Source organism: Lampetra planeri, chromosome 27 (genome assembly GCF_965212315.1).
Source record: "Lampetra planeri chromosome 27, kcLamPlan1.2.h2, whole genome shotgun sequence".
NCBI lineage: Eukaryota > Metazoa > Chordata > Hyperoartia > Petromyzontiformes > Petromyzontidae > Lampetra > Lampetra planeri.
The window spans coordinates 1,718,163-1,743,252 of NC_136133.1; the positions used below are offsets into that span (position 1 = coordinate 1,718,163).

At 47.6% G+C, this 25,090-nt stretch overlaps 2 protein-coding genes across 3 annotated transcripts in view; both read left to right on the forward strand.

Annotated features, from left to right (window-relative positions):
* The window catches only part of LOC144727980 (cohesin subunit SA-2-like), a 34,486-nt gene extending 15,092 nt beyond the window's left edge, over positions 1 to 19,394 (forward strand). The window contains exons 19-33 of the mRNA XM_078607141.1: positions 561 to 650; positions 2,128 to 2,331; positions 3,226 to 3,296; positions 3,812 to 3,899; positions 5,838 to 5,918; positions 6,189 to 6,281; positions 6,652 to 6,808; positions 7,357 to 7,499; positions 8,833 to 8,934; positions 9,045 to 9,169; positions 9,895 to 10,014; positions 11,852 to 12,036; positions 12,637 to 12,832; positions 14,069 to 14,222; positions 15,618 to 19,394. Coding sequence (XP_078463267.1) covers positions 561 to 650; positions 2,128 to 2,331; positions 3,226 to 3,296; positions 3,812 to 3,899; positions 5,838 to 5,918; positions 6,189 to 6,281; positions 6,652 to 6,808; positions 7,357 to 7,499; positions 8,833 to 8,934; positions 9,045 to 9,169; positions 9,895 to 10,014; positions 11,852 to 12,036; positions 12,637 to 12,832; positions 14,069 to 14,222; positions 15,618 to 15,641 — 1,833 coding nt within the window. The 3' untranslated portion in view covers positions 15,642 to 19,394. The remainder of the gene's footprint in view (positions 1 to 560; positions 651 to 2,127; positions 2,332 to 3,225; positions 3,297 to 3,811; positions 3,900 to 5,837; positions 5,919 to 6,188; positions 6,282 to 6,651; positions 6,809 to 7,356; positions 7,500 to 8,832; positions 8,935 to 9,044; positions 9,170 to 9,894; positions 10,015 to 11,851; positions 12,037 to 12,636; positions 12,833 to 14,068; positions 14,223 to 15,617) is intronic.
* Positions 19,395 to 21,385: 1,991 nt separating this feature from the next.
* The window catches only part of TRIP12 (thyroid hormone receptor interactor 12), a 50,546-nt gene continuing 46,841 nt past the window's right edge, over positions 21,386 to 25,090 (forward strand). For both annotated transcript variants that reach the window (XM_078607144.1, XM_078607143.1), the window contains exon 1: positions 21,386 to 21,774. The gene's annotated coding sequence lies outside the window, so the exon portion shown is untranslated. The remainder of the gene's footprint in view (positions 21,775 to 25,090) is intronic.

Consider the following 25,090-nt stretch of genomic DNA (forward strand, 5'->3'; position numbering starts at 1 on the left):
CACACCGTCACTAGGATTACACGAGGTCATTTTCCATTCCATGGCTATCGGGCATTGGCATAGCGGCGCGTTCGCCGCCGGTTGCAGAGGCTCACGGTTTTGAATCCGGCGACCGCTCCGGTTGGTATTGCGGGGAGTGTTTTTACAAAAAGAAGATAAACGCGGTCTGCTTCAGAGTAGATGTCAAAGATCCCTTGGCGCCATTCGCAAGAGTAGACCATTGCGCGTCGGCGTCATGGATATTTCCGTAGCCACCGTAGCCCTCTACTGAAACAATATTGCAAGACCCTCCTGAAACAGAGACATGGAGGCTTTCCTGCGTAAACCATAATAACCACGATATCACGTTCCCATAACTAATTATAGTTCGCATTTATATTGTGTTGTGCTTTGCTGTACTTCTCTTTTGTTGTATAAAGGTTACTTTCACATTCAACTCTATGTGCACATGTACCCGTGTTTGTGCGCGTGCACATGCGTATGTATGCTCGTGCATACGTGCATTAGTGTATATGCGTGCGCCTGATTGTTCATGTGTGTGTGTCTGTTCTCTCTGTAAGTATTCGGTGGATGAAGAAAATGTGGTGAATTTGCTCCAAGTGCCGATGTACTTCGACCTTGAGGTGTACACCAATGGGAGACTGGAAAAGGTACCTGTGAGGCTGTTTGTCTTTTACCCCCATATTCTCTCCCTGTGCAGGATGCTCCTGCTGTCAATGGGCTACTACGTGGTGATATATGTAGCAGACGTTGTCTTGGGAGCAACACTATTTATCCAGTAACTCAACATAACACAACCTACACTTGGGTGTTGAATGCTCATCTATCCACGCTACGGCAGAACTAGACACGGTTCGCTATCCCGGACTACAAGCTGGGTCCCAGACCGCGTGGCTAGAGGCTTCTGTAACCAGACGTGGATCTTCATCACCAGCAACACAAAGAACCCCGAGCCCCTCACGGGCCCCCGTTATATCGGCATGGGCTGGGGCTGGCTCCGCCCCTCGCCCCGCCCACCTTCTAGATCTCTCGAGCTCTTTCCCAAAGGCTCCCGAGAGCTCCTTCATACCACGTGACCGCCCAGCGGCCCCCGTCCACCGGTGGCCCCCCTCCAATATCATCCGGTCACGTGTCGGCAGGTCTACCAGCGTATCATGCCCCAGCGTAACCCTGGCTGGTTGACACTCCCTCTCGCTCCCTCACCGGGAGCCCGCACCGCACACCGTACGTGGTGCCTCCGTGCTGACCAGCGCTCACACAAGCCCCGCGAGGGCTGGTACTACGCCCAGTAAGCCCGCTACACATAATGCCAACACATTATCCGCCGTGACTTCGCAAGCCCGGCACCACACAGTGACAATCAGTCACTACATCTATATAAAAGTCATCTGCAAAGTAAGAGCTTCTTGCTCATTGGCTCGTGTCTCTTTTAAAAGACCATGCACAGTTTATCTCTGTCTATAACCATGTGTTTGTTTTGTGTGTGTGTACACCTGTGTGCGTGGGGAGTGGTGGCACAGCGGTTAGAGCGCTGCGCTACGAACCTGGCAACCTGAGTTTGATTCCCGCTTATGGCCAACACCAGTGACAAATATCTGAACTGGACCTCGGCCTCCTCTAGGTCGACTCGGCCTCAAATGAGTACCTGTTGTGCAGTGGGTACACATCACCACTGGGGAGACAAAGGCAGTCAGGCATGGTGCTGGCAACCCACCCCCTCGTACCGTGCGGGCCTTCATAGGTGCTCGCAAACAGCACTTGCCCCAACAGTCTTCTGATAAGGCTATATAGGGGGGATCTTTTTCTTTGTGTGTGTGTTGGGGAGCGGTAGTGTAGCAGTTCGCGCACTGCCATTTTGAACCCAGAAACCCAAGGTTAGTTCCTGCTCATGGCCAACACTAGTGAAGATTATTTGAAGCAATCTCTCCAAGGTCGATTCAGCCTAAAATGAGCATCTGGTGCAACGTGTAAACATCGCCACTCGGTAGACAGGCTGCCAGGCCAGGCATGATGCTGGCCACCCACCCTCTCGTGTGCCCTGCCGGCATTGATCGGTGTTCGCTAATAGCACTTGCTCCAGCACCTGTTAAAGGCTATACATGGGGGGGGATCTGTGTTTGTGCACAGCACCTGGACACGCTGGTGCGCCAGGTGGGCGAGGTGGTGCAGAAGCACGTCTTGCCGGACGTGCTGGATGGGTGCTCGCGCGCACTGGTCGCACTGGCCGTCCCCGACTCCTCCGTGCACTCGCGAGCCCTCGTGTCCGTGTCGAGCCTCATGGACCTCCTCGTTGATCGCTTTGCTCACGCCCTGCCCGCATTCATGGAGCAGGTGGGGTTGCATGCACGTGTGTGTGTTTATTAGTGGATATTTGTGCACGTCTCCGATAGCGCAGTGGTTCGTGTACAAACCCTGCGTCCCGCTAATTACCAGGATTACTTACGAATATCTCAAAGTTCAAAGTTCATTTATTAGGTATAGCCCTGTGAGCCATTCGGCTCTTGAATCGGGTGCAACCGCAACAAACAAAAAACATGAACAAGAAAACATCTTAAAGTGACTATGTGCAAACAGAAAATCCAAGAAAAGACAGCAAAATATTGCAGAAAAAATCACCATACACCAACACTGTCACCGTACACCAACCCTGTGTATCTGAATCGGTCCTGGGCCAATCCCCTAGATCGACCGAGCCTCATGAGTAGCTGGTGCCGTGCGTAAACATTGGCACTGGTGAGACATAGGAGGCCAGGGATGTGGTGCTGGACGCACCACCCCCTCAAGTGCTGTCGGTCTAAATAGGTGCTCGCTTAACAGAACAGTCGCACTTCTACGATTGGCATAGTTGGCTACATACGGTGCGAAAGAAGATCAATATACATACGTACATTACTTGCCCTAACTGCCTGAAAAGGCTATACAGAGGATCTTTGTTGTGTTCCCATTAGCAGGTGTGCGTTTACCACCATTAGTGAGCAAAACAATGAAAATCTCCATGGGCCCTTGCTTGGTTCAGTTTTTACTTAAGCAGGCAAGGGTTAACGAGCCTAGACAAACATCTGAATAAATTAATAATTGACTCTAAATTACCCAATTGGGATTACACATGGACACATTACTGCAATAACCTAGCAGGGCCGTCCTAGAATCAGTCTTGAGACTCGGTGAGGATTTGCTGGGTATACAAGTGAATTTTGTTTTCATTTGCTGTCGTGCATTTTCCAGGATTATGACGCGGATGGCAGCGTCTCCTACGACTTGCTGTCTGTGCTGAAGAGACTGACCTCATTCTACAAGTGAGCACTTAATTTGACTTTCCGACCACCAGCCGTGTATTGAATAATTAATAACAAAAACGACCTTTCCCCAATGTTTTCTCCCGGTTGTGCTGTTTGCGTCATGTAATGAGACGAGAAATCAATTTGACGTTCTCGGATAGAGCTGTGCTGGTCGTTGTGCACACTGCGCTACGAACCCAACCACCCGAGTTGAATTCTTGGCCGTGGCTAACCGCAATGGCAAGTGAAAACTGAACCAGGCCTGGGCCTCCCCTCCGGTCTAATCACCGTTCAAAACAATTGTAGCCGGCACAGTGTATGAACGTCGGCACTGGGAGACGAACCATCCAGGCGTAGTCCTGGACACACCAACCCTTCATATGCCGTGCCAGTCTTCGTAGGTGTTTGCAATAGCACTTGCCCCAACAATCTGTAAAAATGCTACACAGAGGATATTCTGTCTTCTGGGGGTGTGTGTGTGTAACAATGGGGGATCTTTGTCTTATACTTGTGTGTGCATGCCTTCTGCTCAGCGGTCACGACCTGACCAGGCTGGACGTACACGAGGGCTGTCTGACTCTCATCAAGCATGCGGACAAGGGAGGGGATGTCCCTGATCAGGTGACGTCTTCTCTCTCCCACAATCTAAACTCAACTAAACTTTTTTTAAATTTTACCAGGCAAGACCCACTGACAGCCCAACGAGAAGTGGCTTATCGTGTGGAAATGTATAGCAGCCAAATACTCTAAATGCATTTTGTTTCCAAATGTGGAGGGAAAAACTGGGGGACCCGGATAATAAATATCCATGCAATCATGGAGAGAACATGCAAACTCCAAATATACAGGCGTCAGGGTTGGGATTGAACCCACAACCTTCTTGCATACCAGGCGAGGTAGTTAACATCTCGTCACCACAGCGCCAATGCACCGTGTGTTGCGGTGACTTAGCTGATGCGCGAGCTCCCACAATGTACCGCGTGTGGTGACATAGATAGCTGTCGTGCTGTGATGAAGCAGTTTCTATGTTGGAACTCCCTCAAGCTAACCAGATCCTCATATCACCGCATCACCCACCCACTGGCTCTCCAGACCCAAGCTACCTGGAATCCGCACTTAGCCCAAACTGGGTCTGCCAATAAAAAATTATATGAAAAACACGAAGTATAAACATTATTTACATACTCTATCCTTGATAATACGGTATGTGATGTCCAGTAAAATCCTTGCTGGCCAGATGTCGGACTTAATTGGACCAGGTCGGTAAAATAATAATTGAAAAACCTTATGAAATGCCATCATTTATATATGTTATGTGATATATAATGCATAATAAAAAATGCTTTATTACACGTTAAAGTGTGGTGGGGGAGGTGTGGTGGGCGATGGAGGAGAGGGGTCATTGGGCAGGGCTAATGAAAGATCTGGGGGGAATGGTGGGGGATGGGAGTGACCGATGTACCCTTGGACTGACGGACTTAACTTCCAACTACCGGGTTATGCATGCACATTATTTATGTTGATTAACTATGAAACAACCGGAAATGGACATCAATTGCAATTTATATTAAATACATTAACCCCCCCCCCCCCCTCTGGTCTTTGCATCCGATTGGCCGAAAAGTTGTACTCAAATTGTAAATGTTGTGGGTTTAGTCTCCAACACACCGCTGTGCTGAATTGGCATGTTTTGTTTACATGACTAACCTTACTAATTGGCCGTGTCGGGTGGCGGCGGGTTTAACGACAAATTTATATTTACGCGATCGAACCAACAACATCTCTTATGAATTACCATTAAATACTGCATGGAACATAGCATGGAATTCATGCAGTATTTGAGTTTTTTTTTTACGGTAGAGTAAGTTGCGTACACTCTGCGGATGCTGATATACACTGATATATTTACTACGCGAATACACCCCAGGGTTGTCTTGTTCTTTGACATAGGTTTCATTGTATTGCCAGCTAGTCAGCCTTTTCAGCTATTCAGAACGGCCCTCCCATCCTGTTGAAAAAGAGCTTGCTGAGTCAATGGGTCTTCCTCCCGTATACCAACAAAAACATACAGTAGGCTCTTGGTTGTCCGCTTGCGGGTTATCCGATTTACGAATTAACCGTACATCTGAGATTTTTACGTACATTTTAACTCAAGAGTTTCCCCTCAGGCCCGAATTAATCTAAAAACAGTTATACATTATTATTCTTGCCAATGTTTATTTCAAGTCACGTGCTTCAACCGAACAAATATGTGCTCTGGTGAATCCGAAATCCACGCGATTGCCTCTACAGTACAGTCGTTACATATCGTTACAACAGTGGTTGGAGTTTGATTATTTTTGGATTATATCCGCGAATTTTAATTACCTGCAGCGGTTCTCCCCGTCATTAGCGTGGATAATTGAGAGTCTACTGTATTTGAATGAGTCCGGCTAGCCAAGATTTTTCCGTCGTAATAAAAGTTAGCAGACACACCTTTGTTAACACAATACTTTGCACGTTCGTCATAGCATAACATATGAACAAATATATATTCTGTTTTTGAATGTTTGTCCACAGATTTTAATGTACGCCACTAAGTGCGTGCATTACAGCCTGTTCTGGAGGCTGTCCGCTCTTTCAGAAGACCAACCAGATAAGGTACTTGAAACACTTTTTGTTTTGTCCATGCCACCCCTCCCCCATAACCAAATTATTCGTATATTTGGTATTTGCGCCATTCTTAAATCGCAAGGCTGTCAACGTAGGCTCTACGTTACACAGACCCATAAATACGTGCATTGTTAACCAGGGTGGTCACTGGGCTTAAACCATGAGCCTTTGCAACGAGCGGATAATCGTACTTCCGCTCAAGCCGTCATCACCTAATGATCGTCCCACCCCCACTTGGCTTTCACTTCTCAATTCCAGAAGGAGGTTGTCTCCCTGCGCAGGAGCCTGAGGTCGTTTTTGCAGTTGTGCAACAAGTTGCTCATCGGAGTCGGTCTGGCTTTGAAAGAGCAGGTGACTTGCACCCACGTTTACTTGCCGACTTGCTCCCTCGCTCACTCAGTTACTCGCTTGCCTGCTCACTCACTCACCCGCTCACTTACTCACTTGGTTCATTGCTCGCTTGTCAACTCGCTGAACTGTCTATTTCCCGACTCACTCTCTCACTGCTCATTCGCTCACTCAATCACTCGCTGACTCAGGAAGTTGGGAGGGAGATGAATAGAGTGAGGGAAGGGTATTCAATCTGCTGTGCTTGTGTGTGACACATTTTCGTGACTTTCTCGTGTCCCTCGTGTGTCCAGGTGTTCCTGCTGCTGCTGTGCGGCACACTGCTCGTGTGTCACAAATGTTCGTGTCTTTCTCGTGTCCCTCGTGTGTTCAGGTGTTCCTGCTGTTGTGCGACACACTGCTCGTGTTTGGCCACTCGGTGGCGGAGCAGGGCCGCCACGCTCTGCTCCCCCTCGTCGTCCAGGCCGAGCCTGAGCTGCAGGCCGAGATGGGCAGCTTCATCATCGAGCACATCTTCTCCACCGACGAGAGTGCGGATTAACTCCTCGTGCTCACATTTGTCTCTCTTTAACGCTTTTCAACTCGCGTTTAAAAGTGTTAACGCATTAGCTCTGTCCATCGGTCTCTGATGGGCAGACAATAGAGTTGCCACCTCTGAGGTACTAAAACTGGAACACATTGTAAGAAGAATATTTCACAATATCGAAAGAGGGGAGAACTGCTTTAAATGCATTTTCTTGAGCGGTGTATTTTTACGTAAATAACAAAAACCACGACTTATATTTCCCAGGACGGCATACCTTAAAAAGAAGGGTGATCCTCGGAAAACCAGGACGGGAGGCAACTTTAGAGCAGTACTTGTTTTCACTACTTCTGACATCTTCAGCAATTATACTCCTGGAGATGCCCGCAGTAGTATGTGGTGAAAGCTAGAGAGAAGAACTGTCCAACAATACGGCCTGACCAAAGTCGACGCTTGAAAATCAACGCTTGGCCGTTACTGTTGTCGCCGCCACTGCCGGTTCGTGTCTGTACGTTCTCGCTCGTGTGTGACTACGTGAACCTTGTGTCCTCTCAGACATTTTTGATCAGCAAGAGGACATGCAGAATATCGAGGTGCTTCACAAGCGGAGGTGCCTGCTCGCCGCTTACTGCAAGCTGCTGGTGTATGGAGCCATAGACATGCGCGCCGGCGTTGACATCTTCCGCCGATACGTGGAGGTGAGCAGAGGACCGCAGCTCAACGAGGCTCATCGAGTCTCACAGCTCACTACATCTCATACCTCACCCACGCCTCAGGTCACCACTGCTCAGCACAACTTACCTCACCCATGTCTCAGGTCTCGACTGCTCACCACAGCTCACCATGTCTCACACCTCACCCACATCTCACACCTCACCACTGCTCACTACGTCTGAGCTTACCATGGCTCACTACAACTCGGCTCGCCACATTTTGGTCATAGGGTATAAGATAACATCATACTGCCGTAGAACCCCTGTTAATGACTCATCGCGTCACGAGGGGCCTCCATAGAGCCCAATGTGTTCACTTACTGACCATTTCCCTGTTAACGAAGGGCTTATGACGAGTACGCAACCGCCAATTTCGGCCAATCGGCGAGCTCCAAAGTGGTCTGAGCAGGCTTCGGCCAATTAGCGATGTCCATTCATGAGCGTTGTGGCATTGTTTACATTCAGTGTTTGCCAGTCATCTTTTTAGCTACAGTAATATTATTTAAAGCATTTATTATCCATTGTTTAAATATTATAAAGTAAGTTTTTATTTTATTATTTATTATCCATTGTTTAAATATTATAAAGTAAGTTTTTTTGTGAAAAAGGGTAACTTTCGATGCTATCGGAACGAAACACATTCCTGCGGAGGGAGCTGGTAGGAACGTTGGGTTGCTCGGTCAATGGCCAGGGTCAACGGCGGCGTGGTGTATTCCGCAAATATGCCCGACTGTGAGGGCGGGCACAAGCCGGCGTGAGTAGGTTAAACGTTGAGTTTTATAAGGGCACCACGGGGTGACCAGCCCCTCCCCACCCAGCCCCACCCAGCCCCTCCCCACCCAGCCCCTCCCTGCATGACGGACACACTAATCCCCTGTGAGCTGGTGTAACCAGGAGGTTCCTACCAGTATTAAGCCTTTAACATGTATTTTCTACTCGCTTCATAACCAAATCACTTAACGACTGCTTTCATGGAACCAGTTCGAGTCATTAAGAGGGGTACTACGGTATAAGAATTATATGAAGGAGCTAAGTTTTGTTGGCAGACTGGCTGGCGGGTGCACTTGTCGGCAAGTGCATGGTGGTGACGTCACGACGCACATCTGCGGCGTGATACCATCACCTGCATCCCACAGCATTGAGCCGGTTTCGTGCGTTGTGCTGACGTCACGCCTCCCTCTACCCCAGCCGTGTTTTCTGCACCAATGCCAGTGCAGGAATTTAAAACACTCATTTGTGTTTTGCCTCCTTGCATTCGTTGCATCAAACATTATTCGATGGTCTCCTTATACCCTAATGCTCCTTGTCCTGCTCTCAGTTCTACATCAACTATGGGGACATCATCAAGGAGACGCTGAGTCGCTTGAGGCAGATCGACCTGATGGAGTATGCCCACACGCTCGCCCTCACGCTCAAGCAGGTGATGCCTCCACCCCCGCACTCATGGGTGTCACCTCGTCCATGTTGGAGACAGTACTGACACTGGATGACCCCATGAGCCAACCCGTGACCTCGTGTGACTGTGGGCAGATGTTCACGGTGACGCTGGAGGAGACGTCAAACCTGGTTCCCGTCAAGGAGCTGGCGCGTCGCTTCTCGCTGACGTTTGGGATGGACGCTGTTCGCTCGCGGCACGCCATAGCTGCCCTGCACAAGTACGTGCATGTGTGTGTATGTTTGGGGAGTGACTGGTGGGGAGTGGTAGTGTAGCGGATAGCGCGCTGCGCTATGAACCCGGCGACCCCGGGTTCGATTCCTGCTCACGGTCAATACCAGTGACGATTATCTTTACCGGTCCCGGGCCTCCCCTAGGTCGACTCAGCCTCAAATGAGTACCCGGTGTGGTGGGTAAACAGATAAAGGCGGTCGGGTGTGGTGCTTGCCACCTACCCCCCTTGTGTGCTGTGCCAGTCTTCATAGGTGCTCGCGAACAGCACTTGCCCCAACAGTCTATTAAGGCAATATGGCGAATCTTTGTAGTGACTAGTGGCTAGCGCACTGAGTTATGAACCCGGCGAGCTGATGCCAATTCCCGCTCGTGACCAATAACTGACGAATATTTGACTGGTCCTGGGCATCCTCTTCGTCTTGACTCGACCACAAATTAGTAAAAAGTGTGGTGTGTTAATATCACTACTAGGGAGATGAAGGCAGCCAAACATGGCTTTGGCTTCTCGCTCTACTCAATTCGTGTGCCGTGCCGACCTTTATAGGTGCTTGCTAACAGCTCTTGCCCCTACAAGTCTGTGAAGGCTATACGGAGTATCTTTGTGCAAGCAAGTGCCCGTGTGTGTGTAAGTGTGAATACTTGTGTATGTGTGCCTATCAGTGTTGTGCATTTGTATGTGTGTGTGTGTGAATGTGGTGTCTTTGTCATTAGGAACGGCATCGACTTTGCATTCGAAGCGCGGAAGCTGGGCATTGCCCCACCGAACATCCTCTTCCTGGAGGTGCTGTGCGAATTCTCCCCGAAGCTCCTCTCTCAGGACAAGAAAACACTGTACGTAGCCTCTCAACCACCGCCGTCTCTACCCTTTCATCATCGCGATCGTCACTCTACCATCTTCACCGTTCATTGCCATCATCGCTTCAACATCTTGACTTGTTTATTAGCATCATCACCATCTCCGGCATCATCTCCGTTCATTCTTATCGCCAACAAACTTGCATTTCGGGTGTAGGGGGTATTGTTTTGGTGTATTAATAATAATTGAAATTCATAATTCTGGTTTTCGAGTACTACATTGAATGGCATAAATAAATGATGATGCCATCATATAAACGGTGTCGCTAATGCGCTAACCACCGCGACACTGCTGCAGCAGACCAACGGTATCCAGCAGCGTTTTTAAACTCATTTGGACTACACTATGAGACCTCCGTTACCAGTAGCAAAATATAGTAATAGGTTTTTACCCTTTCATCTGGTACAAAAACTGACACCTTTATACAAGGGATCATGTTTGCAATAACCACAACACAAGCAGTCAAAATGCAAACAAAAAGATGTTATTGCAAACATGATCCCTTGTATAAAGGTGTCAGTTTTTTGTACCAGATGAAAGGGTAAAAACCTATTACTATATTTTGCTACTGGTAAAGGAGGTCTCATAGTGTAAATGCTTACCCAGAGCTCTCAATACTCTGATAGTGCGCTGTTTTTGAGTTGTACGCCTTTTGACGTCATCTGGTCCAACACCAATGGGGACTAGGCTCTAAGAAAAGCTGTCTCGGGTGTGGACCAATCAACTTCAAGGACAGTGCATATCATTATCAGAGTTGTTTCTTTTTGTTTGCATTTTGACTGCTTGTGTTGTGGTTATTGCAAACATGATCCCTTGTATAAAGGTGTCAGTTTTTGTACCAGATGAAAGGGTAAACCCCTATTACTTAATTTGTACTAATTTCTGCCTCCTGGGTCGCTTCACCTGTGTCACGCCTAGTGACGATTGTTTCTGCGTGTCTCTTTTGCCTTGTGTCTCCCTTGAGTCATGGTTTTCTTCTAGCCAGAGGGGGGAGTTGGGGCCCGGGTGACAGCGGCACAGTGATTAGTGCACTATGCTGTTAACCCAGTGTCCTGAATTAGATTCCTGGAACCATTTCAGGGACTCTCCACACGTCACTGACCTGCTCTGACCAGTGTGGTGAAGTATGGGCAAAAAAACCCCCATGACTGACATGGTGTGGGGTATATATTAATCCAGCAGTGAATTTACAAAGAACCGTAAGTCATATTCTTAGGTTTTTTCGGTAAAGTCACGTAGGTAAAAATTTTAAATTAATTAAAGTAAAATAAAAATAAAATAAACTTGATGCAGCAGTCGTGCTGTGACGGTTCCACCTGAAGACGGAAGCTTGTGTTGCCTCCGAAACGTCGTGATTTTTATTTAATTTTATTTTACTTTTATTAATTTTAATTTTTTACCTACGTGACTTTACCGAAAAAACCTAAGAATATGAATCCTTGCAGTCACGAAAGCTTCAAATCTAGAAACCGTAAGTCAGTTTAACACGTAGTCTTTGTGCTCGAGTGCCTCGGACTAATACGTTACGAACTCAGCTGCCCAAGTTCAGTTTCCAGCCACAGCGAACATCTGTGGCGATTGATATCCGAGCCGATCCTGAGCTTCCCCTCGATCGCCATGGCCTTAAACGAGTAGCTGGTGCGGTGTGTAAACATCAGCATTTGGGAGACAAAGACTGTTGGTCAGGACATGGTGCTAATTGCACCACCTCCTTGTGCGGCGTTCCGGTCTTCATATGCGCTCGCTTAACAGCACTTGCCCCAACAGTCTTGTGTAGGCTACATTCATGGTCCTCCTCTGTCTTTGTCTCAGCTGCGGGTACATGGAGAGCTACAAGCCGCCCACGCGTAGGAGCGTGTTGGACTCGGAGTGGCAGCCTGTGTTCACCTACCGCAACTCTCTGACCGCCTCCGCTCAGCCAGATGGTCCCGTTGGCACCCCGGCGACTGATGCCAGCGCCGGACGCAGGATCCGCACAAGACACGGCAGTGCCAACAGTGAGACTCGCGCGGTTACTGCTCACCGAGACACGCACCAACATGAATACGAACATTACACGCATGCAACACGTATACACACGCAACACGTATACACACAGCACAGAGACTGTTATCACCATTTACACAGGAGACATGCACCGCACACATAGATAGATGTTGATTTGAAGCTTTCGTGACTGCAGGAATCCATACTCTTTGGTTATAAAATAAATCACGCCGTGATTTATTTTATTTTATACCTACGTGACTTACCGAAATAACCAAAGAACAGAGATAGATGTACAGACACCACAGAGTCTGACAACACACACGCGCAAGATGCATATGTACCTGGACAACACACACACATCATGGAGATGTACACAACAACAACAACTGCCGTTCACTAAGTGACAGTAATGTCACCACGGCCCAGACGGTACTGGTCCAGCTTCTGGCACAGGAGTGGCAGCCTCTCCGCAGGTGATCATTCTGTCTCGGACACATACACAGACAGACACAGACGTGCACATTGTCTCAAAGCACTGATTGTTACTCACCTGCCCATCTGTCTTCCTCCTTTCTCCCCACCACCTCCCCCCCCCCCCACCGACTCAGTCTCCGTGTCTACGGAGGCCTCAGGCCTCGAGTGGGGTGCCCGCACCCCCATCGCGACCCCGGCGACACCGCAGCTCACCTCCACTGTGCTGAGGGGGGGAGAGGGGGTCGCCATGGCGACCGCGCGGCGTGGCAATGTGAGCAGCAGAGGCTCCATGTCGGCCGGGTCCATGGGAAATGTCTACACTCGCTCGAGGTGAGCGGAGGAGGGGGGTGGTAGGAGACGTAATCCTGGTGTGTGAGGTGTATCTGTTTGTGTATGTGCTGTGCCTGCCTTTTTATACGTATGTATTTTGAACTTCTTTCGCATCGGAGATGCAGGAAGACAACAAATTAAATACAATAAGCAGTTATATAGAAATTAGTTTTCAATCTAGATTTAAAATTGTATAGCTCCAGTGGATTCCTAATATCGGAAAGAAGAGCATTCCAGACGGTGGCAGAAGGGCACCCGAAAGTACGAGATCTAGTGACTCTTTGTTCAATTTCTTTCTTCCTAGCGTTGTTCCCGCTGTGGCGCAGGGTCCACTTTTCGGCATTGTCTTCTCCATTTGGCTCGGTCCAGGGCATCTTCAGGGGATGCGTTGACCGTCTTTATGTCTTCCTTTATTCGATCCATCCATCGCTTCTTTGGACGTCCGCGTGGACGGCGGCCCTCTGGCTCAATACGCATGGCAGTCTTGGCCACTGATGACTCTTCACTTCGCATCACATGGCCGTACCACCGAAGCCTTGACTCTTTGTTCAGTAGCTCGCCAAAAGCTGCTGCGAGGATGACCAGAGTTCGCGTGATGGTTTATGCGCTTTGACGAGATCCGCAAGGTATTCTTAGGTGCTCGCGAACAGCACTTGTCCCGTATTAAGGCTATACGGTAAGGTGGGTCTTTGTCTTTGGTCTATGTGAGGTGTCTGGTAATTTGTGCGTGGTGTTGTCTGTGTCTGCGTGCGTTGTTTTTGTGTCTACATTTATGTATTTTGTGTGCGTATTGTTCAGTATATTTGCGTGTGTGGTTTTGTATGTTGTGTGTGGTGTGTTTGCCATGTATACGTATTTGTGTAATTCTGTATTGTGTTCTAAGTGTAGATCTATGTGCTCGTGTGTGGGTGTGTGTCATGGAGCAATGGTGGAGTGGTTAGCATGCTGCGCTCCGAACACGGCGACCCGAGTTCGATTCTTGCTCATGGCCAATACCAGTGATGGTTATCTGAACCAGTCCTAGGCCTCCCTGGGGTCAACTCAGACTCAAATGAGTACCTGGTGCGATGTGAAAGCATTGTAACTGAGGAGGCAAAGGCAGCCGGCCATGGTGCTGGCCACCTCCATCCCCATGTGTCCTGTGCCGACTTTCATAGGTGCTCGCTTAACAGCACTATCCCCAACAGTTTCTTAAAGTATAAACGGTGGATGTTTGTAATTTGTGTGCATACGCAGGGGCCACAGTTTGATATCTGAGGTAACGAAGGAGGCTTCCGATGAGGATGACGATGACGAGGACAACACGAAAGCGGATAAACCCATCAGCGGGTTTACATCACGCGGAAGTCAACTTCTGAGCAACCCAGAGGAAGCTATGGACACAGACGTGGTACGAACAGTTTATTGACGGTGATACTGACCCCTTCTCCACTGGCACATCCAAGCCAACCCAGCTAAACTAAACTAAACCTTTTTAATTTACCAGGTAAGGCCCACTGGCTATATAGCTCGTTTTCAGAAGCCTCCTGGCCACTAATAATAGCTCGACGATGTGGCTTATGGGAACATTTATAGCAGCCAAATACTGTAAAATATATATTAATAAATGTCGAGGTGAAAAACTGGAGGACCCGGATAAAAATCAACGTGATCACGAGAACAAACTCCAAATATACAAGCGTCAGGGTTGGGATCAAACCCCCCACGACCTCCTTTGGACCAGGCAAGGTAGTTAACATCTTGCCACCTCACAGTAAGAGTGGTTTTCCATTGGCTATTTTTCATGCTGAGCCAGAACCAAATCGTGATATGCCGACCTCACGTAACCTTAAGCTGGCTCTGGGCGAAGTGAGGGCTCGGTGTGTATGATGTGTAAAGTCAGTCGGTACGCTCTGATGACACAGCGTTTCTATGTTGTGTACACGCATCTCAACTCGTACAATTGCGAGTGATGTGCACGTCTCGGCCTCGACCTCTGCAATCTAAAATCAGCCGACTGAGCAGCGCTGGACTGGCTTTGTTTTACAATGGGGGAAAAAAATAATTGAAACAAATGGTTTAAATTTCGATTTAAAGCTTTCGTGACTGCAAGGAATCATCTTCTTGGTTCTTTAGGTAAAGTCACGTAGAAGGGAAGTAATAAAATAATACAAACAAAACATAATAAAATAATTCTCACGACGTTTGGGCCACAACGCAAGCTGTCTCCCCGACAGACCTGGTCTTCACCTGAGGACGGCTGCTTGCGTTGTGGCCGAAACGTCGTGAGAATTATTTTATTATGTTTTATTTTTATTATTTTATTACTTCTCTTCTATGTCACTTGACCGAAAGAACCAAGAAAACAAATGGTTTGTTTCCATGGGACAGCCGGAGTTGACCTCCAGTTGAAAGACGACTAAAGTTGGATAAAAATGTGGCGTTCCCGTGATTTGCTGAGTCACTTGAGTTGCAATGCGAGTTGGGTCCCAATTTCCCATAAATACTTCCGAGTAAACGCCTTCCCAGAAATAAATATGATTCGTAGGTCACTTTTCTGACGAGATTAAATGTTACATTTAAAGCATCTTAAATGTGGTTTGTAGACGATGGTCGACTGACAGACCTGTCTCTGACTGGATTTGTAGATGACAAATTCACAGTTTTCTTAATATACATTTTCAATAACTTAACGGTGAGAAAGCATAAACTTAACAGCCCTCCTTATGCACATGCCCCTCTATCCTTGTCGGATCTCCCCATTTACCTGCTTGTTCATCTCTGTTGTCCACCTCTCCCCCATCAGGATTTCAGCACCCCCTTCTTCTGATCTGTCACTGGGTCCTGCCATGAAGGCCTGTGAAGACCGTACTGTGAAGACCTACGCGCTCTCGTCCACATGGAGCAACTGATCATTTAGAATATTGGTTCGGCACTTCGTTTCATTCTACCTCTCAACACCGTGTTCACATGAGCACTCGGGGGGGGGGGGGGAGGCTAAGAATATGACATCTCACTGTGGCACCCCAGCCCTTTTGTTTAACAAGCGACACTCATAATGGCCACCATGGACAAACTCTAGTCAACAGCAGTCTGCCTGCGACCGTGCAGGAATTTCATACACATTTATAATGGCCGTGTTGGTGACACTGAATCAACACCGCTGAAATTCTGGGTTCAAGCCCTAGGTCTGGACGTTTCTTTCCTTGGGGGTTTGCTTCAGAAACTTTTCAGTCCTAAGCAGCCTGCACCTGCTAAGTGTGTAACTCGTCACTGCCGTAGCTATTCCATTCAAGAATAGATTGTTTTTTTTTATCTTATTTTGACCATCTCGTTTGTATATTTAATATTTTTGTTTTGAGTCTAACTTGTACAGTTTTGTTTGCCCTCCATTTGCCTTAATGTAGCGTCGTCGTATTGGTCGCTTATAATTGCTAGAGTAAATTGTAAACAATCGCGTTCTGTGGTATGACGTTAGCATGTCATGTACTCACAAATCGGACCTCTCATTACTGTTCATTGTGCAGTGGAAAATGTAAAAGAATAACAATATCAGTTTACACCACAATGCTTTGTTGCAGTAGTCTTTAGAGTTGACTCGCATTACACATCTTCAAACGAGTGTTTTTGTTCCTGAAATATCGGAAGTGGTGGTATAGAACTTAGGTGTGGCATGCTACAGATTCGAGCCAGCCGAGTTCAATTCCTGGCCACAGCTGTTATCAGTAGCGAGTGATATTTAAATCGTTCCTGGGCCAACCCAACTTCACCAAGCTGCACTACCGGGTGTGGTGAAGTATGGTTGAATGCCTCTTCGACCGACGCAGTGGGAAGACCTTCAGCTTCAAATTTACAAAGGGCTGTAAATAATTATTAGAGTTATAAGATTTAGAAACAATTGTTATGGTTCTAATGCTCCTGACGTATTCAGGCTGCAGTGAGACAGGGCCATGGTTATACCCGTTGTTTACATGTCTTTCAAATACTTTTGTTGTAATATAAATAACTGTCCACTTAATATTTTTTTACAATTTGTAGATAACAATAATTTACATTTATATAGCATCACTCAAGACTAGTATATTTCAAGAGCTATATATTATTACATTTATATGACCTTCTACTGACATCATCGATGCTAGTTATTGGACTGATTATCCCTCAGCTGAGATTTTCAATGACGTTTCTTAGGCAACTGAAATTTTCAACTATAATTGCTTTGGGAAGCCTAGGAGCTTTATTATTATTTTGCCAGGAGAGCCTCAGTTGAAAACTTTTTTAGGACTGTCATGCTATTTCGGAATAGTTGATGATCTTGCAGAAGTTTTGCAGTCTCAGGATCTTTTTCATGACCACTTAAGGAGCCGGCGCGTATTTCATGTTCATACTCCCTCGGTATTAACCGGGGAGGGCCGTGAGACTCGAACCGCAACCCACTGGGCCATCTCACCGCCGTAAAATGGCTTTGTCATACAAATGTTAATGTTGGTTGATCCCTCATCCAAGACCGTTTGGTTAAATAATTATTTAACGCTCACCCTGCCGGGGATACCTTTGCAAGCTGGTGTTTTAGATACGGAGAAGGCTGCTTGTAATGTTATTTACCTAAAACGTATTTGTCGTGTAAGGAAGCCAAGAATGAGGCGCTTATATATATGCTGAAGGTTCACGCAAATAGCTGAAAGAGGACGGGTAGCTGAGAGTGGTGTCTTTATTTCATTGTTCGGCAATGTTACTCAACAGCAGCGTTCATTGCTGGTCGTAGCTAACAGGGAATCCATAGGACCAGGCAACCCAGGAAGTGTTGTTTTAATTGGCTGGATTCTACTGATGAGTATCATAAAAGTCAAAACCGGTCCAGGTTTTGTCTTAAACAATGCAGGTAAATATTGGATCGTGATTGCCTGTTGAGAGTTGTGTGTTTAAGTTGTAATTTTTGTTGATTGCAAAGCGTTTTTGTTGGTTGTTAAACAGACCCATGCTCAGGGCTTAATTTTATCTGGGTCCAGGCCAGCAACTCCGAAAGAAGTTCTGTACCCAGCACACCACGTCTAGTAGACCTCTCGCTGTGGCTACTACTCAAGTGATGCCTAATCCAGTCAATGAGGGACCTGTAAAATAGTGGAAAATGTAGACCTACCTATGCACATTTGTATATATGCAATGGCCTGGACTGCAAAACCCATGTTACATGGTTGTTAGGAATCCAATAGCAATGTATTCCAAGGTTAAACATTTCCGGTATAATCCAACAATTCATTGTGTGCCCCCAACTTTCACAGCAGCCTGGTTTGTGTTTGCCCCCATTTTGAGCACACCACCCTTTTCGATTTTCCGTGTGGAATTTATAAATCTGCAGGCTAAGATGCGTTGTCCGGTTGTGTCGGGAGCTTCAGGAACTGAATTGAGAAATTGCAGCTTCCAGCGTGTGGATCAAAATGTCGGACATGGCAAGCAACACGCTGAAAAAAAACCTGAAAACATAAGAGACCCGTGCAGCACCATTGACAACCTACGAGTAATTTACAGGCTGGTACCAAAGAATGTGGCTGTTTATTAACAGAGGGTTTATGGAGATGTTTGTTTGGGAGTTTGTGCTTCATGCATGTGTAGCTTTAAAAAAGTGCATGCAATCCCTTCCCCCAATGTTATCCTGATTGTGCCTTTGCATCGTCAGAGACGAACGATCCATTGGGAACTGTCCCAGCTCACTGCAGTCCTTCATGTTTGAGAACGGCCCATGGAAGCAGATATCACAGCTACCACTGAGATCCCTTCAAGCGACCTCTGGTCAACACTGTAGAGGGCACTACATTCACATGCATCTGGCTACACGAATAATGTTCGTTGCATGACGGACCAATATTTAAAGTTCTCGAACTTGGAGTTCCAAATTAAGTGCAGAACCAAATTTTCATGTTTTTTTCGTGTGCAGTAATTACTGACCAAGCTTGAGAGCACCATCAACTCGCTACACTTGAGAACTAAATCATATCACAGGCAGCTGTCGGGATTGAATCCAGGATCTCTCAACGGTGCCAGCTCAGCGCTCTGGCATCTGGACCACCTGGTCAGCTCAGCTGATCTTAATGGTGCAACAAATTTTTTTTTTAAATAAGGAACTGTATTTTTAGATTCTGCACTGTATTAATTTAAATTCCACCCTTTTGACATCGGTCTAAGAATTCGCAATTGATAATTATTCGTCCTCATTACATGACTGATAGCAGAATCAGGATAAATCGAGGAAAACGCAAAAACAGTTGCCAGCTTTGGCCCATCATTGACAGGGACTGGAAGAGATGGCATCAAGTATAGAATGACAACAATAGGTGGTGGAGTGGCAGCTCAACTAATGGGCTGAAGAGACCAAGTGGATCTGTTGGAATATATGATGTCAAGTTTGGCAACAGCCTTTGTTGCATTAGGTGGTTGCGTACATTGCATACAATTGTTGGAGTTTTCCCAGTGTGTATGCTCTGGAGGGTTGGTTTTGCTGCAGTGTGTTGGCTTCTTGAAAGTTGCATCGCGTTTGTTGAATGTTCGAGCGAATACTTTACAATAATAAAAACATTTTCAAGTGTTTGGTTTGTTTTGGAACATTTTATTTTGTCAAAGCATGGAAAATGTTGGGAAGCCATCAAACGACTGAGGTGACGCATTTCTTTGTTGTTGGCCCTCATCCAATGGTCGAAATTCCACATTTTCATGATGGGGGGGGGGCAGTCCTCACATAGCACGCCGATGTTGACAACCCACAGTGGTACTCGTCTTGTTCCGGAGGAATGATGGGCGAGGCCAGTGTTCTTCAATGATTTTCAGAGGGGGTGGGGGGGCACTTTTTGCCGATAAGACATCATTGTGAGGGCCGTCACACCGCCTGCAAGGGGTGTTTATTTGTGTATCGTCGGGGTTACACTAAAGGCCACCAGTGACCCACGGGCCTTGTAATTAAGACCGTTTCTGGAGGTTTTAATTTGCTAATTTCCGATTGAAAATCAAGTGCTCCAAGTGTAAATAAAACATACAGCCATTTGTCAATCCACTGTTGGATGAATGCCTCGCCATGCTTTGTTCGTCGTGGAGGTTGTACCATACTCCATGCTGATCAGTGCGGGTAGAAAGGGAAGCTCAGGACTTGTTCAGATATCACTTGCCACTGCTGTGAGCCGTGGCTTGAAGTTGAACTCGGGTGTTCTGGGTCCAAATGCAGTATTCTCACGGCTGTGCCACCGCTCCGCTCCACATTTAAATGCGTTAAAAGCGGACACACGCCCTCTTGACTTAATTTGAGCTGGTAAGGCCCATTGAGCTAAAAAGTGCTTCCAAATGGACGACCGCAGCCCAAGAACGTCGGCAATGCAAAACTATCAAGTTTCTCAAGAAGTGTGTAACGTGTTCATCTTGTCGTAGATCACCATCAAATGTGACTGACAGCAGCAGCGAGATACACGTCAGCGGGCTGCAATGCACTTGTTCAGGAACATCTGATTAATTTTTGCATACGGTTCAGAGGCTGAGTGCATTCTCCGCGTGTGTGGCTGTTTTGAAACTTAGGGGTTTCCAGCCGGCACTATGATGGGGCTTCTTTTAACTTACAGATTTGATTTATGATAATGCAGTCTCAAGACTCATTTGCTACGGAATCTTGCCTGCCATGTTTGCCAAATTATTTAATACTTCACGCTATATTTTAGGGCCTCAGCCATTGATTAAAATAACCACAAGTGACACGAATAAGTAGTTTACGACCACTCCAATCATTTAATAGTCCGTGTTGCTTCTCTCCACTCCACGTTCCTTTGACGCGGACGTTGTCGTGGACAGCCAATGTAAGAATCAGAATATGTATTTATCCTGGAGGAATCCGATGAGCTATGAAGCATTTTTTTCCCCGCAGACGTCTATTAAGGCCAAGATCAGAACGTAACAAAGTATAGGAAAGGTAAACAAACCACTGTGACATCTCACCAAGTTGTTTACTATTTCGATTTAAAGCTTTCGTGACTGCAGGGATTCATCTTGGTTCTTTCGGTAAAGTCACGTAGAAGGGAAATAATAAAATAATGAAAATAAAACAATAAAATAATTCTCACGACGTTTCGGCCACAACGCAAGCAGCCGTCCTCAGGTGAAGACCAGGTCTGTCGAGGACGGCTGCTTGCGTTGTGGCCGAAACGTCGTGAGAATTATTTTTTTAATTTTATTACTTCCATTCTACGTGACTACCGAAAGAACCAAGAAGTTGTTTACTAGTTTTATCGACCATTAAATAGATAAATGTGAAACCAATACCATTCTTAAAAGGTTTTTTTTTTGGAAAAAAAATCTAATTGACCAATCACCCCAATGATAAACACGCGATATCTTTATGCAAATTCTACGCTGATTGTTTAATTGGAGGCCGGCAGCCACGGCTGCTGCTGCTCTGACAGTCCTGACCACCACGCCCCCCCCCCCCCCCCGTGTTTCGCTTCCGGGGTCACGACCCTCCCTCGCGCGGAGGGATACACCCCTCGCGCTGTTTGGCTATTGTGTCCCACACCAAGCAACTAAATAAATTAATAAAACAACCACCACCCCCCTCACCACCACCCGTCGGCGAGGTCTCGCGAACCACATCGCAACGTATGCGGCACCGACGCAGACTCGAACGGGCCCGCCTTGAACGCCTCAGCGTCGTCGTCGTCGTCCTCCGCCGCCTTTTTGCCGTGCGAGTTCGAGCCCCCCCCCCCTTCTGAGAGCTTTTAGACGAGCAAGCCGAGCGCGCCGCCCTATTTGTCTGCAGCGGAGGGACACCGGCGGAGTCGTGAGCGCGACGCGGCCCAGCTGAGGCGCAGTGAAGCCGTGACGTAGGGCGCCCACCATTGAGTTCAACGCGTCCCTAGCGCTGCCGCTCGTCACCTCTTCCCTCCCTCTCCTTCTCTTCCTCCGTGTCTCTGCGGGCCGCGACACGACTCTAGGTAAACGCCACGAGCTAAGAGGGCCGCCGTGCGGTGGAAGTCGACGTCGCCCGAGGCGGCCCCGGGGAGTGGGGGGGAGGGTTGGTGGGGGGAGGAGGCTAGGCGAGCCGAGGGCTGTGGGGCAGCGAGCAGGCCGCCGTGGATACCCGCCTGAGAATTTTGTGAAGATTTTCCGTAATCGTACAAATCCGCGGTGGATGTTCGTGTTAAGTGGTCTACGGGGGGGTGTTTGTGAGTCGGGAGTGCGAGAAGGGGAGAGACGCCGCGGTTCGGCTTCGTTTTCGGCGATGCGCCGCTGAGGGATTGTCCACGTCGTGCGGTATCGGCCGCTTTAACGACGGCAGATCGTCGTGTTCGGCACTCGCACAACGCCTCGTCACGGGCGATTCGTGGTGATTTCGGATCTGTGCGCCTTCCTGTCGCCACGCAGAATCCAGCAGCCGTAGGGCAGGTGGAATGAGACGAGTCTGATTAAGGGGCATCGCCTGAAACGGCAGTTTTATCGGTTTTGTGTGTGTACACACACAAGTGTAGGGTACGTATGTACGTGTGTGTATACACAAGTGTACACACGCCTACATATGCGTACGTACATACAAATACGGACCTGAGTCTGCATGCGCTTTATAACAAGGTAAGAGGCGAATGAGACAAAGGTTTTTGGCAATAACCAATGTTTACAATCGGTGGTATACAGTACATACTATGTGCGTGTACTTGTCCATGTGTGTACATATGTACATGCACACGTAATACACAAACGTCAGTACATGTGTGTACTAACAACACGAGACCCAGTGAGCTGAAGGTTTTTCGTAAATGTCACATTTGCATATGGGAATATGCAGTGGACGTGTACATTATACTGGTATAAACAAACTTGAGCGTTTACGCGTGATCTTTTACAACCACGTAAAAGGCCAAATGGGAGACGAAGCTATTTCGTAAAAGGGTAGCCTACAGTATATGACACATAGATGTACATACTAGCATACTTGAATGTATGGCCAGGCATTCATTCTCTAACAAAGGGTTGAATCTGGAAAGCGTACAGATGTCTACATTAGCACGCACACTGTATACATACATCCGCATCATCATTGCCATGGGCCATGGTTAATCCACTGCTGGATGAAGGCCTCCCCCAAGCCGTGCCCCCCCCTCCTGCCTCACGATCCAACAATCCACGCCGAACCTGATTCATCGCTCCATCTCCTCTGTGGGCATCTATCGAAGTACACGCACACACACCTGGGTTTACATGCATCATCTTACACTGGGACTAATGTAATTAATAATAAAATATACATAATTTAAAATCGGCCCATATATATATCCACACGTTTATGTACGTATAATTTAAAGGTATAACAGATGTGTGTTAGATACAATACAAAAGTTCCCCGGCCAGACGTTTTAGACTGTTCAGTGCTGTTAGCAAGCGTCATGGTGTTGGGTGGCATTCGCCCAGTACTGCCGTTTCGTTTACACAACGAACTTTACTTCAGGCTAAGTCGACCTAGGGGAGGGGACACGGCAGAATGAGTACTGTAGTACAATATGTGCATACAGCGCTCGCAATAATTGCGCTCAGCAGCAGATGCACGTTGTACGCGTATGTTTATTCACACCTGCGTATACAAATGATCGTGTGTGTGTGTACCTCGTACATGAACTTTTATAACCCATATTGAGAGCTCACAAAGATAAAAAAAAAATCTCATCGGTGAGTACATGTCTTCATGTACAGTTTACACATGTACACGTGCATGAAGTGAAGCCGATACTTGAACTCTATTGATTAACAATATCTACGTATGCGGGACATGTGGACATACGTAGATATGTATACACTTGATGTTGTGTGTTCACACGCGAGTTATTTAACCAGGTAAAGAGCTTCGCTGATACGAAGGTGCCTCGAATAACGCACGCGTATGTGTTGAGTGTACGTACCCCTATGTATGTTGAACTTCTTTCGCACCGTACGTAGCCAACCTTACTCATCGGAGGGGCGTATACGTATAACTGTACAAATGCTCTTGTAGGTGTACGCACACAAACTCTGTCAATTGACACATTCATTGCAACGTGTCCTGCCTGAATGTGTATTTCTATATCCTGTGCCTACTTTGTAATTTCTACGGGAGCAGTCCACGGCTGAGCTCCGGAAAATATCCCCGCCTCGCTGTTTGGAAACGGCGGGGGAGGGGGGGCTGACAATTCTTACAAAGGAGAACTCGTGTATGGTAGTAAGTACCGTGTGTCTATTCGTGAGTACATCGTATGCCCAGCTGAGAGCACGTTGCTACGAAGTTAGGTGTTTATTACGCTGTACGGCGTTGGACACTCGTGTGTACGTGTGTATTGGACACGCGTTGTGTACGTGTGTGTTGGACACGCGTTGTGTACGTGTGTGTTGGACACGCGTTGTGTACGTGTGTGTTGGACACGCGTTGTGTACGTGTGTGTTGGACACGCGTTGTGTACGTGTGTGTTGGACACGCGTTGTGTACGTGTGTGTTGGACACGCGTTGTGTACGTGTGTGTTGTACACTCGTGTGTACGTGTGTATTGGACACGCGTTGTCTACGTGTGTATTGTACACGCGTTGTGTACGTGTGTGTTGGACACGCGTTGTGTACGTGTGTGTTGGACACGCGTTGTCTACGTGTGTATTGTACACGCGTGTGTACGTGTGTATTGGACACGCGTTGTCTACGTGTGTGTACACGCGTTGTGTACGTGTGTATTGGACACGCGTTGTGTACGTGTGTGTTGGACACGCGTTGTGTACGTGTGTATTGGACACGCGTTGTGTACGTGTGTATTGGACACGCGTTGTGTACGTGTGTATTGGACACGCGTTGTGTACGTGTGCGTTGTACGTGCGCTGCCATCTCAGTCCGCTGCTGGATGAAGGCATCTCGCCCGTCCTGTACAAATCGTGGCGACGAGGGTGTAATGTAGCCATACTTCCCCACGCCGGTCGGCAGCGCACGTGTGTGTACGTAGGAGTAGAGCACAACACACCAACAATGTCAACCCCACGGCGACCCGAGTTCGATCCGGGCCACACCATTGAGCCGGCCTCATCACCAGTACAGCACTGGGGAGACACAGGCGAATGGACGGTGCCATCCTCTCGTGCTCAGTTCTGACCTTAATAGGCGCTCGCAAACAGCGCTCGCCTCAACAGCCTGGAAGGCCACACGCGGGGCGTCTTTTCCTATATAAAGGTCAAATACTAAATGCCGTCTTTGTGCGCATGTGTGTCGGCGCATGTGTGCGCGTGTGTGCGTGTGTATATGGGTGG